Consider the following 13,948-nt stretch of genomic DNA (forward strand, 5'->3'; position numbering starts at 1 on the left):
TCTCTTTCTCCCCTGTCTCCCTCCTCTATGTCATTTCCCACCTGGTTGGTGGAGCTTTAAAACAGGCACCACAGACCTGGGGTTCCACAGTAGAACCCATTCTACTCTAGCTCTCCAGCTTTCTCTCTGGCGACACATGTGAGAAAACATAAAACATGTCCCACACAAACACAACTGTTTTGTTCCTTAATAGCCTTCCCCAGACCATAAAAACTAAAACACTACTACCCCTCCTCTAGCCACCAGCCATTGTTTTGGCCCCCTCCTGAGGCTGGGAGTGGGGGGGTCATCCAATCTCCTTGTCTCCCTACCTGGGGAACCGTGAGCTCCCTTTACCACCCCGAAGAGAAGAAACAGCCACCGGACGAACCAATTACCCAGCATGCTCTAATCCTCTCTCTCTGAACAAGAGGGGGAGGGATGGAGAGGTAGGGCAGTCAGAGCACCGGTGTAGTGTCAAATACACTGCCCCCCAGTCAAGATGCACCTCTGTCTGTCTGTCTCTTCTCACTTTTAGCATTTCAATGAATACAAGCTGGATTGCCTGGAGGCAGACCGTGAGCGCTGTTAATGGCCTTATCCTAAAGGACTCTTTTATGTGTCATACCTCTCTCCGTGTCATGTCGGAGCTCATCGTCTCTATCTCTTTCTCTCAACCCCCTTCCCTCTTTTCCTTCCCTCTCTCTCATTCTCTCATTCTCTCCCCCCCTGTCTCGTGTTCTCTCTCCCTCCCCTACAACGAGGTAATATTCATTGAAATTATACTGAGGTAAACAGAGCAGACCCTTAATATGACAGAGGCTGTCGGTTCGGGCGCTGCGTGCCATCCGTCAGTGGAAGTGATACGGGGCTCCGTCATCTTCCTGGTGGCAAGGTGGAGGAATTATCCCCATCAAAGAGCCCCTACAGCCTGCAGGCATCCCATTAACCTTCCACAGCACAGCTCAATGGCAAGGAGACACTTTGCCAAGGCCCCTGCAAGCAATGACACACACACACACACACTCATCCCCTTGTACATGCACACATTTGCTGATACATAGAAAAAAACACACACACACCATGACACACACTTAGACAAACATACACACACATACACATTCACCTCAATTACTTTTTCATTTATGGCCCGACAGCTGAGCATATGCAAAATTAAATCTCCTGGAGGAATGGGGCCGGCCCATCTCACCTTGCGTCAAAACGCACTCCTTTCCAATCCTCCCTCCAACCTTTTCATCTGGAAGGAAAGGCAACAGCGGGGGGTATTACTGGGTGTGTGAGGCAGAATGCCATCAAAGCGGAAATTTAGTGAGACGTCCAAGTGTAAAAGAGCTCCACATGTTAATCCCTCTGCAAACGCTGGGCCGCCCGTTAACACACACACACACACGCACGCACCCACGCACCCACACACACACACACACACACACACACACACACACACACACAGTCCTTCACGCCCTACTCATTGCCTGAACCATTTTGATATGAGCTAATGCATGTCTAACTATGTGAACCAGTTTCTGCCTTAATATTGAATTTAGAATTTATCTGACATAATTCTGAATACTGGCCCTCTGGAAATCAATGGGCTGTAATGGAATACGATTGTATATAACTAAATTCTAATTAAGAGTTGTAGACCTTTCTGCACTACCTCATGCTACCTACATTAAGCTGTACCCCCCAGTACCTCATGAATACACTGGAAACCATGTAAAACATACTTTAGCATGGGCCCCTTACAAAAAAAGATTGCAGTTTTGAAACTGCAGTAAGAGTGCAGTAACTGCAGTTGACCTGTGGTATTTTGGACGAACTAACTGCAGTTCAACTGCAGTGTACTGCAGTTACAGTGCAAAATTACTGAAATTTAAAAAACGGTCCTATTTTGGACACAGTATTTGCAGTGTATTGCAGTTATACTGCACTCTGACTGCAGTCTTTTTTTGTAAGAGACAGAATGGTGTTAAACCACCAAAACAACAAGGTCTTGTTATTTTCCATGAAATCTGCTAATTGAGTTCCTGGTTAGAAGAAGACCAATGTTTTCCTGTTTTTTCAGCATGGGTTTTAATCAGATCCTCCATGTCCTGTTCGATAAGACACTTAATTAATCAGAGAAAAGACTGACAGTCGGACGGAAACAGGATGGCTGAGATACTTCCTTTGCTCTCTATCGATAACACAAAAACAGGGAGGAAGCAAATAGATAGAGAGAACAAAGCAAAAAGACACAAACGAGAGAGGGAAGAAACAAAAAGAGAGAGAGAACAAAGCAAAAGAGGGGAAAAGAGAAAGAGGGAAGAAGCAAAAAGAGGGGAAAATACAAACGAGAGAGGGAACAAAGCAAAAAGAGGGGTAAAGAGAAAGAGGGTGGGAGCAAAAAGAGGGGAAAAGACAAACGAGAGAGGGAACAAAGCAAAAAGAGGGGTAAAGAGAAAGAGGGAAGAAGCAAAAAGAGGGGAAAAGAGAGAGAGGGAAGAAGCAAAAAGAGGAGAAAAGAGAGAGAGAACAAAGCAAAAAGAGGGGTAAAGAGAAAGAGGGAAGAAGCAAAAAGAGGGGAAAAGAGAGAGGGAAGAAGCAAAAAGAGGGGAAAAGACAAACGAGAGAGGGAACAAAGCAAAAAGAGGGGTAAAGAGAAAGAGGGAAGAAGCAAAAAGAGGGGAAAAGACAAACGAGAGAGGGAACAAAGCAAAAAGAGGGGTAAAGAGAAAGAGGGAAGAAGCAAAAAGAGGGGAAAAGAGAGAGAGGGAAGAAGCAAAAGAGGACAAAAGAGAGAGAAACAAAGCAAAAAGAGGGGTAAAGAGAAAGAGGGAAGAAGCAAAAAGAGGGGAAAAGAGAGAGAGGGAAGAAGCAAAAGAGGGAAAAGAGAAAGAGGGAAGAAGCAAAAAGAGGGAAAAGAGAAAGAGGGAAGAAGCAAAAGAGGGGAAAGAGAAAGAGGAAGAAGCAAAAAGAGGGGAAAAGAGAAAGAGGGAAGAAGCAAAAAGAGGGAAAAGAGAAAGAGGGAAGAAGCAAAAGAGGGAAAAGACAAACGAGAGAGGGAACAAAGCAAAAAGAGGGGTAAAGAGAAAGAGGAAGAAGCAAAAAGAGGGGAAAAGACAAACGAGAGAGGGAACAAAGCAAAAAGAGGGGTAAAGAGAAAGAGGGAAGAAGCAAAAAGAGGGGCAAAGAGAGAGAGGAAGAAGCAAAAAGAGGAGAAAAGAGAGAGAGAACAAAGCAAAAGAGGGGTAAAGAGAAAGAGGAAGAAGCAAAAAGAGGGGAAAAGAGAGAGGAAGAAGAAAAAAGAGGAGAAAAGAGAGAGAGGGCAGAAGCAAAAAGAGAGAGAACAAAGCAAAAAGAGGGGTAAAGAGAAAGAGGAAGAAGCAAAAGAGGGGAAAAGAGAGAGAGGAAGAAGCAAAAGAGGGAAAAGAGAGAGGAAGAAGCAAAAGAGAGAGAGAACAAAGCAAAAAGAGGGGTAAAGAGAAAGAGGAAGAAGCAAAAAGGGGAAAAGAGAAAGAGGGAAGAAGCAAAAGAGGGGTAAAGAGAAAGAGGAAGAAGCAAAAGAGGGGTAAAGAGAAAGAGGGAAGAAGCAAAAAGAGGGGAAAAGAGAGAGAGAACAAAGCAAAAAGAGGAGAAAAGAGAGAGAGGGAAGAAGCAAAAGAGAGAGAGAACAAAGCAAAAAGAGGGGAAAAGAGAGAGGAAGAAGCAAAAAGAGAGAGAGAACAAAGCAAAAAGAGGGAAAAGAGAGAGAGAAAGAAGCAAAGAGAGAGAGAACAAAGCAAAAAGAGGGGAAAATACAAACGAGAGAGGGAACAAAGCAAAAAGAGGGGTAAAGAGAAAGAGGGTGGAAGCAAAAAGAGGGGAAAAGACAAACGAGAGAGGGAACAAAGCAAAAAGAGGGGTAAAGAGAAAGAGGGAAGAAGCAAAAAGGGGGAAAAGAGAGAGAGGGAAGAAGCAAAAGAGGAGAAAAGAGAGAGAGAACAAAGCAAAAAGAGGGGTAAAGAGAAAGAGGAAGAAGCAAAAGGGGAAAAGAGAGAGGGAAGAAGCAAAAAGAGGGGAAAAGACAAACGAGAGAGGGAACAAAGCAAAAGAGGGGTAAAGAGAAAGAGGAAGAAGCAAAAAGAGGGGAAAAGACAAACGAGAGAGGGAACAAAGCAAAAGAGGGGTAAAGAGAAAGAGGGAAGAAGCAAAAAGAGGGGAAAAGAGAGAGAGGGAAGAAGCAAAAAGAGGACAAAAGAGAGAGAGAACAAAGCAAAAAGAGGGGTAAAGAGAAAGAGGGAAGAAGCAAAAAGAGGGGAAAAGAGAGAGAGGGAAGAAGCAAAAAGAGGGGAAAAGAGAAAGAGGGAAGAAGCAAAAAGAGGGGAAAAGAGAAAGAGGGAAGAAGCAAAAAGAGGGGAAAAGAGAAAGAGGGAAGAAGCAAAAAGAGGGGAAAAGAGAAAGAGGGAAGAAGCAAAAAGAGGGGAAAAGAGAAAGAGGGAAGAAGCAAAAAGAGGGGAAAAGACAAACGAGAGAGGGAACAAAGCAAAAAGAGGGGTAAAGAGAAAGAGGGAAGAAGCAAAAAGAGGGGAAAAGACAAACGAGAGAGGGAACAAAGCAAAAAGAGGGGTAAAGAGAAAGAGGGAAGAAGCAAAAAGAGGGGCAAAGAGAGAGAGGGAAGAAGCAAAAAGAGGAGAAAAGAGAGAGAGAACAAAGCAAAAAGAGGGGTAAAGAGAAAGAGGGAAGAAGCAAAAAGAGGGGAAAAGAGAGAGAGGGAAGAAGCAAAAAGAGGAGAAAAGAGAGAGAGGGCAGAAGCAAAAAGAGAGAGAGAACAAAGCAAAAAGAGGGGTAAAGAGAAAGAGGGAAGAAGCAAAAAGAGGGGAAAAGAGAGAGAGGGAAGAAGCAAAAAGAGGGGAAAGAGAGAGGAAGAAGCAAAAAGAGAGAGAGAACAAAGCAAAAAGAGGGGTAAAGAGAAAGAGGAAGAAGCAAAAGAGGGGAAAAGAGAAAGAGGAAGAAGCAAAAAGAGGGGTAAAGAGAAAGAGGAAGAAGCAAAAAGAGGGGTAAAGAGAAAGAGGAAGAAGCAAAAGAGGGGAAAAGAGAGAGAGAACAAAGCAAAAAGAGGAGAAAAGAGAGAGGGAAGAAGCAAAAGAGAGAAGAACAAAGCAAAAGAGGGGAAAAGAGAGAGAGGGAAGAAGCAAAAGAGAGAGAGAACAAAGCAAAAAGAGGGAAAAGAGAGAGAGGGAAGAAGCAAAAAGAGAGAGAGAACAAAGCAAAAAGAGGGGAAAAGAGAGAGGGAAGAAGCAAAAAGAGGGAAAAGAGAGTGAGGGAAGAAGCAAAAGAGAGGAAAAGAGAGGGAAGAAGCAAAAAGAGGGGAAAAGAGAGAGAGGGAAGAAGCAAAAAGAGGGGAAAAGAGAGAGAGGGAAGAAGCAAAAAGAGAGAGAGAACAAAGCAAAAAGAGGGGTAAAGAGAAACTGGGAAGAAGCAAAAAGAGAGGAAAAGAGAGAGAGGGAAGAAGCAAAAAGAGGAGAAAAGAGAGAGAGGGCAGAAGCAAAAAGAGGAGAAAAGAGAGAGAGAACAAAGCAAAAAGAGGGGTAAAGAGAAAGAGGGAAGAAGCAAAAAGAGGGGAAAAGAGAGAGAGGGAAGAAGCAAAAAGAGGAGAAAAGAGAGAGAGAACAAAGCAAAAAGAGGGGTAAAGAGAAAGAGGGAAGAAGCAAAAGAGGGGAAAAGAGAGAGAGGAAGAAGCAAAAAGAGGGGAAAAGACAAACGAGAGAGGGAACAAAGCAAAAGAGGGGTAAAGAGAAAGAGGAAGAAGCAAAAAGAGGGGAAAAGACAAACGAGAGAGGGAACAAAGCAAAAGAGGGGTAAAGAGAAAGAGGAAGAAGCAAAAAGAGGAAAAGAGAGAGAGGAAGAAGCAAAAGAGGACAAAAGAGAAGAGAACAAAGCAAAAAGAGGGGTAAAGAGAAAGAGGGAAGAAGCAAAAAGAGGGAAAAGAGAGAGAGGAAGAAGCAAAAGAGGGGAAAAGAGAAAGAGGAAGAAGCAAAAAGAGGGGAAAGAGAAAGAGGGAAGAAGCAAAAAGAGGGGAAAAGAGAAAGAGGGAAGAAGCAAAAAGGGAAAAAGAAAGAGGAAGAAGAAGAAAGAGGGAAGAAGCAAAAAGAGGGGAAAAGAGAAAGAGGGAAGAAGCAAAAAGAGGGGAAAAGACAAACGAGAGAGGGAACAAAGCAAAAAGAGGGGTAAAGAGAAAGAGGGAAGAAGCAAAAAGAGGGGAAAAGACAAACGAGAGAGGGAACAAAGCAAAAAGAGGGGTAAAGAGAAAGAGGAAGAAGCAAAAGAGGGGCAAAGAGAGAGAGGGAAGAAGCAAAAGAGGAGAAAAAAGAGAGAGGAAGAAAGCAAAAAGAGGGGTAAAAGAGAGAGGAAGAAGCAAAAAGAGAAAAGAGAGAAAAAGCAAAAGAGGGGTAAAGAGAAAGAGGGAAGAAGCAAAAGAGAGGAACAAAGAAAAGAAAGAGAAAGAGGAAGAAGCAAAAAGAGGGGAAAAGGAGGGAAGAAGCAAAAGAGGGGAAAAGAGAAAGAGGGAAGAAGCAAAAAGAGGGGTAAAGAGAAAGAGGGAAGAAGCAAAAAGAGGGGTAAAGAGAAAGAGGGAAGAAGCAAAAAGAGGGGAAAAGAGAGAGAGAACAAAGCAAAAAGAGGAGAAAAGAGAGAGAGGGAAGAAGCAAAAAGAGAGAGAGAACAAAGCAAAAAGAGGGGAAAAGAGAGAGAGGGAAGAAGCAAAAAGAGAGAGAGAACAAAGCAAAAAGAGGGGAAAAGAGAGAGAGGGAAGAAGCAAAAAGAGAGAGAGAACAAAGCAAAAAGAGGGGAAAAGAGAGAGGGAAGAAGCAAAAAGAGGGGAAAAGAGAGTGAGGGAAGAAGCAAAAAGAGGGGAAAAGAGAGGGAAGAAGCAAAAAGAGGGGAAAAGAGAGAGAGGGAAGAAGCAAAAAGAGGGGAAAAGAGAGAGAGGGAAGAAGCAAAAAGAGAGAGAGAACAAAGCAAAAAGAGGGGTAAAGAGAAACTGGGAAGAAGCAAAAAGAGGGGAAAAGAGAGAGAGGGAAGAAGCAAAAGAGGAGAAAAGAGAGAGAGGGCAGAAGCAAAAGAGAGAGAGAACAAAGCAAAAAGAGGGGTAAAGAGAAAGAGGGAAAGCAAAAGAGGGGAAAAGAGAGAGAGAGGAAGAAGAAGCAAAAAGAGGGAAAAGAGAGAGAGGGAAGAAGCAAAAAGAGAGAGAGAACAAAGCAAAAAGAGGGGTAAAGAGAAAGAGGGAAGAAGCAAAAAGAGGGGAAAAGAGAGAGAGGGAAGAAGCAAAAAGAGGGGAAAAGAGAGAGGGAAGAAGCAAAAAGAGAGAGAGAACAAAGCAAAAAGAGGGGTAAAGAGAAAGAGGGAAGAAGCAAAAAGAGGGGAAAAGAGAGAGAGGGAAGAAGCAAAAAGAGGGGAAAAGAGAAAGAGGGAAGAAGCAAAAAGAGGGGTAAAGAGAAAGAGGGAAGAAGCAAAAAGAGGGGTAAAGAGAAAGAGGGAAGAAGCAAAAGAGGGGAAAAGAGAGAGAACAAAGCAAAAGAGGAGAAAAGAGAGAGAGGGAAGAAGCAAAAAGAGAGAGAGAACAAAGCAAAAAGAGGGGAAAAGAGAGAGAGGGAAGAAGCAAAAAGAGAGAGAGAACAAAGCAAAAAGAGGGGAAAAGAGAGAGAGGGAAGAAGCAAAAAGAGAGAGAGAACAAAGCAAAAAGAGGGGAAAAGAGAGAGGGAAGAAGCAAAAAGAGGGGAAAAGAGAGTGAGGGAAGAAGCAAAAAGAGGGGAAAAGAGAGGGAAGAAGCAAAAAGAGGGGAAAAGAGAGAGAGGGAAGAAGCAAAAAGAGGGGAAAAGAGAGAGAGGGAAGAAGCAAAAAGAGAGAGAGAACAAAGCAAAAAGAGGGGTAAAGAGAAACTGGGAAGAAGCAAAAAGAGGGGAAAAGAGAGAGAGGGAAGAAGCAAAAAGAGGAGAAAAGAGAGAGAGGGCAGAAGCAAAAAGAGAGAGAGAACAAAGCAAAAAGAGGGGTAAAGAGAAAGAGGGAAAGCAAAAAGAGGGGAAAAGAGAGAGAGGGAAGAAGCAAAAAGAGGGGAAAAGAGAGAGAGGGAAGAAGCAAAAAGAGAGAGAGAACAAAGCAAAAAGAGGGGTAAAGAGAAAGAGGGAAGAAGCAAAAAGAGGGGAAAAGAGAGAGAGGGAAGAAGCAAAAAGAGGGGAAAAGAGAGAGAGGGAAGAAGCAAAAAGAGAGAGAGAACAAAGCAAAAAGAGGGGTAAAGAGAAAGAGGGAAGAAGCAAAAAGAGGGGAAAAGAGAAAGAGGGAAGAAGCAAAAAGAGAGAGAGAACAAAGCAAAAAGAGGGGAAAAGAGAGAGGGAAGAAGCAAAAAGAGGGGAAAAGAGAGTGAGGGAAGAAGCAAAAAGAGGGGAAAAGAGAGGGAAGAAGCAAAAAGAGAGAGAGAACAAAGCAAAAAGAGGGGTAAAGAGAAAGAGGAAGAGGCAAAAGAGGGGAAAAGAGAGAGAGGAAGAAGCAAAAGAGGGGAAAAGAGAGAGAGGGAAGAAACAAAAAGAGAGAGAGAACAAAGCAAAAAGAGGGGTAAAGAGAAAGAGGGAAGAAGCAAAAAGAGGGGAAAAGAGAGAGAGGGAAGAAGCAAAAAGAGGGGAAAAGAGAGAGAGGGAAGAAGCAAAAAGAGAGAGAGAACAAAGCAAAAAGAGGGGAAAAGAGAGAGGGAAGAAGCAAAAAGAGAGGAAAATAGGGAGGGAAGAAGCAAAAAGAGGGGAAAAGAGAGTGAGGGAAGAAGCAAAAAGAGGGGAAAAGAGAGAGGGAAGAAGCACTGAGTAGAAAATAAGAAGTGCCCAAGGCTTAGTCACAGTTTGTTCCTTCTACCTCTGAAAGAGGCCATTTTAAAGGGGTCATGTCTGTTGATGTCTGGGTTGGGTTTTGTCATTCCTCTCTGTGGCTAAAGTGAAGTACCATGTTTAGGTGTTAGCCCTCAGGGTTGTTAGCCTCCTAGCCTTCTAGCAGCACAGCACTGCTTGCTCTCATTAAGGGAATGGGAAGAGGCTGCTGGTAAAGTGGATTCCTTGGCTGGTCATTCTTCTCTGTGGCTAAAGTGAAGTATCATGTTTAGGTGTTAGCCCTCCGGGCTGCTAGCTAACCTGCTAGCTATACCACAGCACAGCTTGCTCTCATTCAGGAGAATAGAAGACACTACTGTTAAAAAATGTATGCCTTGCCGTGGCTGCTTGTACTCCAGTGTGGCCCTCGGTTCGGCAGGCTAAAAAGTGTGATGAGATGTGATAGATGAGTGCTGGTGGGTGTCCAGACTGGCCATATTGGAGAGACGCAGCTGGCCCGCTGCCACCCTCTCTCCTTGGCTCTGCCCCCACTAGCTAGCTAGAACCCTCGGGCACTACAGACCACACACACACACATTAGTGTACACTTACACACTCACTGGTGTACACATACACACATCGGTATTCAGAAACACATAGACAAACAGACAATAAAAATGTGAAGTTTTGTCACACAACACAAGTTTTGAGGGAGCCTGCTGACTGAGGGAGCAATTGACATGCTGACTGCAGGGATGTCCACCAGAGCTGTTGCCAGATATTTGAATGTTCATTTCTCTACCATAAGCCACCTCCAACATCATTTTAGAGAATTTGGCAGTACGTCCAACCGGCCTCACAACCGCAGACCACATGTATGGCGTTATGTGGGGTCGAGCATACCCCTACCTTTTTTAAAGGTATCTGTGACCAACAGATGTGTATCTGTATTCCCAGGCATGTGAAATCTATAGATTATTTAAAGCATAACTGATACATAATTTCTAACACGCTTCCTCGTTCTCTCTGTTTACTGTGCATCTGTCTTTGTGTATGGTTCTGAAACCAAGTGGCCCAATGTTGGGACAGCAAAGCTCTCTGAATCTAAATCTGAATCTCTCTCTCTCTCTCTCGCTCCACAGCAACAGGAGCAGGACCCCACCAACCTGTACATCTCCAACCTGCCGGTGTCCATGGATGAGCAGGAGCTGGAGAACATGCTGAAGCCGTTCGGTCACGTCATCTCCACGCGCATCCTGAGAGACGCCAACGGGGTCAGCAGAGGGGTCGGCTTCGCCAGGTATGTTTGCTGGCACTGGTGTAAAGTACTTAAGTAAAAATACTTTAAAGTACTACTTAAGTCGTATTTTGGGGGTATCTGTACTTTACTTTTCATATTTTTGGACTATTTTTTACTTCACTACATTCCTTAAGAAAATGTTGTACTTTTTACTCCATACATTTTCCTTGACACCCAAAAGTACTCATTACATTTTGAATGCTTATCAGGACAGGAAAATAGTCAAATTCACACACTTATCAACAGAACATCCCTGGTCATCCCTACTGCCTCTGATCTGGCGGACTCACTAAACACACATGCTTCGTTTGTATATGATGTCTGAGTGTTGGAGCCCCTGGCTTTCCGTAAAGAAATTTTAAAAACAACGAAATACTGCCATCTGGTTCGCTTAATATAAGGAATTTGAAATTATTTATACTTTTACTCAAGTAGAATTTTACTGGGTGACTTTTACTTTTTTCTTGAGTCGTTTTACTATTAAGGTATCTTTACTTTTACTCAAGTATGATAGTTGGGTACTTTTCCACCACTGCTTGCTGGAACACACACACTCACGCCAAAGACAGATTCTGTATTGCCTGAAGAGTGTGTATGTGTGTGTTTGGGGTGAGGGGTGCATGTGTGTGGAGGGGAAGTGCGTGTATGTGTGGGGCGGGGGGGAGTGTGTGTTTCGGGGGGGTCCGTGAGATATTGACACTTGTGTCTGCATAGCATTATGCTACTTGTCTAGGCTCTATTTTCCTCCTGTAAAATGAGACTTTACCCTCCTATCCCTTCAAAGTCACGTACATCCTCCTCATTCTCCACACTGCTCTCATTTCTCTCCCCACAACACAACACTCCCGGCTTGTTTACCCAGAGGAAGGTGTTCATGAGAACAACAACACCATCTTGCAGAGATTTCTCTTAATCAGCCCGTGCTGCAGTCCCCTCCTATTCCCCACTCTATTACAGTGGGTTACAGAAGGATTGACAGGCAGACTCCTGCAGATCAATACACACACACACACACACACACACACACACACAACAGCTCAGCGCAGGCTAACACACTCCACCTGTTCAAGTAGGGCTGAGTGGGGAAGTAATATGATGGGGAAAGAGAGGAGTGGAAGGGAGAGGCAAAAACAGAGAGATGCTTAGGGAGACTGTTGAGGAAAGAAGAACAGATAGATGCTTAGGGAGACTGTTGAGGAAAGAAGAACAGATAGATGCTTAGGGAGACTGTTGAAGAACAGATAGATGCTTAGGGAGACTGTTGAGGAAAGAAGAACAGAGAGATGCTTAGGGAGACTGTTGAGGAAAGAAGAACAGAGAGATGCTAACGGAGACTGTTGAGGAAAGAAGAACAGAGAGATGCTTAGGGAGACTGTTGAGGAAAGAAGAACAGAGAGATGCTTAGGGAGACTGTTGAGGAAAGAAGAACAGAGAGATGCTTAGGGAGACTGTTGAGGAAAGAAGAACAGATATATGCTTAGGGAGACTGTTGAGGAAAGAAGAACAGATAGATGCTTAGGGAGACTGTTGAGGAAAGAAGAACAGAGAGATGCTTAGGGAGACTGTTGAGGAAAGAAGAACAGAGAGATGCTTAGGGAGACTGTTGAGGAAAGAAGAACAGATATATGCTTAGGGAGACTGTTGAGGAAAGAAGAACAGATAGATGCTTAGGGAGACTGTTGAGGAAAGAAGAACAGAGAGATGCTTAGGGAGACTGTTGAGGAAAGAAGAACAGAGAGATGCTTAGGGAGACTGTTGAGGAAAGAAGAACAGATAGATGCTTAGGGAGACTGTTGAGGAAAGAAGTACAGATAGATGCTTAGGGAGACTGTTGAGGAAAGAAGAACAGAGAGATGCTTAGGGAGACTGTTGAGGAAAGAAGAACAGAGAGATGGGGGGGAGAAAGTCCATAAAGCGGGAGAGAAGAAAGAGGGAGTGAGCAAGAGAAATGGAAAGGCAGAAGGAGAGAGCATCCAAAATGACAGCCTATGCCCTATATAGTGCATATATTCCCTGTGCTCTGCTCAAAAGCAATTCACTACATAGGGAATGGGGTGGAGTCCATTTGAGGTTTAAACAATCAGTTGTTGAGAAAGAGGGCCCCAGCCTCTAGTCCACAGATGTTGAGGGACAGAGGGGCATTAGAGAGAGTAAACCTTGCTAAGTGTTTCTGCACTCCTCCATCACTGTTATCAGAGCCCATTACTGGGGGCCTCACAGCTAATCACTGTGGACATGATCACCTGATGTCATTAACCATCAGGCCTCCCTGCCTCACAGAGAGCAGAGAGGAGGCAGAGCAGCCAGGGTGGTTGACAGGGGTCCGTCAGACCTGAGAGAGCAGGAGGGAGGGGTGAGGGAGATGGGAGGGTGGAACAGAAGGAGAGAGAGAGAGAGAGAACAGGTTGTAACAGAGTGAGAGAGTGAGTCTGTATATAGACATAATGTGGCACTTGAAATGTATTTATTATTTTGGAACTTTTGTAAGTGTAATGTTTACTGTACATTTTTTATTGTTTATTTCACTTTAGTTTATTATCTATTTCACTTGATTTGGCAATGTTAACATATGGTTCCCCTGTCAATAAAGCCCCTTAAATTGAATTGAGAGAGAGAGAAAGAGAGAGAATTGAAATGTAATTGAGAGAGAGGTAACGACTAGTTCTAGAGGTAAAGACTAGTTCTGATCCAACTACTCACAGGAAATACATTTGACCAGTTAGAAATCAACCCCTAGTTCCACTCGTGACAGAAGTTCATTATTGCATATGGTTTGTATGAAGTGCTTTGGTAGGGCGAAGGGTTTATTTAGAATTAGGCAGAACAGAGAGGTTACCTCTGCTCTATACAGACGCTCCTCTGGGACCTCTCTCCCGTTGGGAATAGCAGGAGGGAAGGAGGGAGCTTCTGAACTGAGAGTGTGTGTAATTGTGTCTGTGTGTGTGTGTGTGTGTGTGTGTGTGTGGGGCGCGTGCGCCCCATTAGATCACTGGCAGCAGCGGTGGGTGAATGTGTGCAGGGTAGGCCATTCAAGGCCACTCACTGTGAAAAGGGCTCCGTTGACTCACCCTGCCACAATGAGACACAGAGACCTGACCCACTTACACCACGGGTCCCACTGAGAGATAGAGAGAGAGAGAGAGAGAGAGAGAGAGAGAGAGAGAGAGAGAGAGAGAGATTAGACAGAAAGACAGGTGAGAAATATTGGGTAGAAAATAGGCAAGGGGGGGATGGATAGATGAGAGAAAGAGATGGATGAGTCATGAGAAAAAGATAGAGGATCAAGGAGAGCGGTATGGATGACAGGGGGGTGAAAGAAAAGGAAAGAGAAGGATGAAACAGAAAAAGAGATGTGCGAGAGAGTAAGACAGAGTAAAGAAGGCAGGATGATAGATAGAGGGGATGGATAATCTAGTAAGTGATACACAGAGAGACATCACAGACCCCTTACTGGTACGTACGTCTTTAGTTGATCAGTGGTCTGAGTTGGGCGGAGGAAGGGAGGGTTTAATATGATACTACTCTGTTCTCTGTAAATGAGTCACAGTCACACTGTGTGACTCCACTCCCTTAGTAACTCCACCACACTCGCTCTTCCTGTTCCATGACACGCAGTCAACGCTCTCTCCAGTCTCTCATATCCTATTAGTGCTCACCCCACTCTCTTCCTCAATTAGCCCAGGAGAATTTGGATATCACTGTGACTCAAGGGTGTATATCCTCAATTAGCCTCCTCATAAAATGACTCAGCCACAATACTGTAGGCACTCGGCCAAGGAAAACAATAGGTGTTGTCATAGGGCCTCAAATCTACATTGGGATCAACGTGGAAAATGTT

The 13,948-nt window shown here is 44.1% G+C and overlaps 2 protein-coding genes across 2 annotated transcripts in view; both read left to right on the forward strand.

The window, feature by feature from the left end:
• The window catches only part of LOC115128229 (RNA-binding motif, single-stranded-interacting protein 3-like), a 245,401-nt gene that overhangs the window by 136,079 nt on the left and 95,374 nt on the right, over positions 1–13,948 (forward strand). Inside the window, exon 5 of the mRNA XM_065017668.1 lies at positions 9,953–10,110. Within this exon, the coding sequence (XP_064873740.1) occupies positions 9,953–10,110 (158 nt within the window). The remainder of the gene's footprint in view (positions 1–9,952; positions 10,111–13,948) is intronic.
• Positions 792–9,775, forward strand: LOC135571327 (uncharacterized). Its single transcript, XM_065017101.1, has 5 exons — positions 792–874; positions 5,816–5,869; positions 6,018–6,054; positions 7,615–8,434; positions 9,768–9,775. Exons 1-5 carry the CDS (start codon positions 792–794, stop codon positions 9,773–9,775), a joined length of 1,002 nt encoding a protein of 333 aa, XP_064873173.1.

Source organism: Oncorhynchus nerka, linkage group LG4, assembly GCF_034236695.1.
Source record: "Oncorhynchus nerka isolate Pitt River linkage group LG4, Oner_Uvic_2.0, whole genome shotgun sequence".
Taxonomy (NCBI): Eukaryota; Metazoa; Chordata; class Actinopteri; order Salmoniformes; family Salmonidae; genus Oncorhynchus; species Oncorhynchus nerka.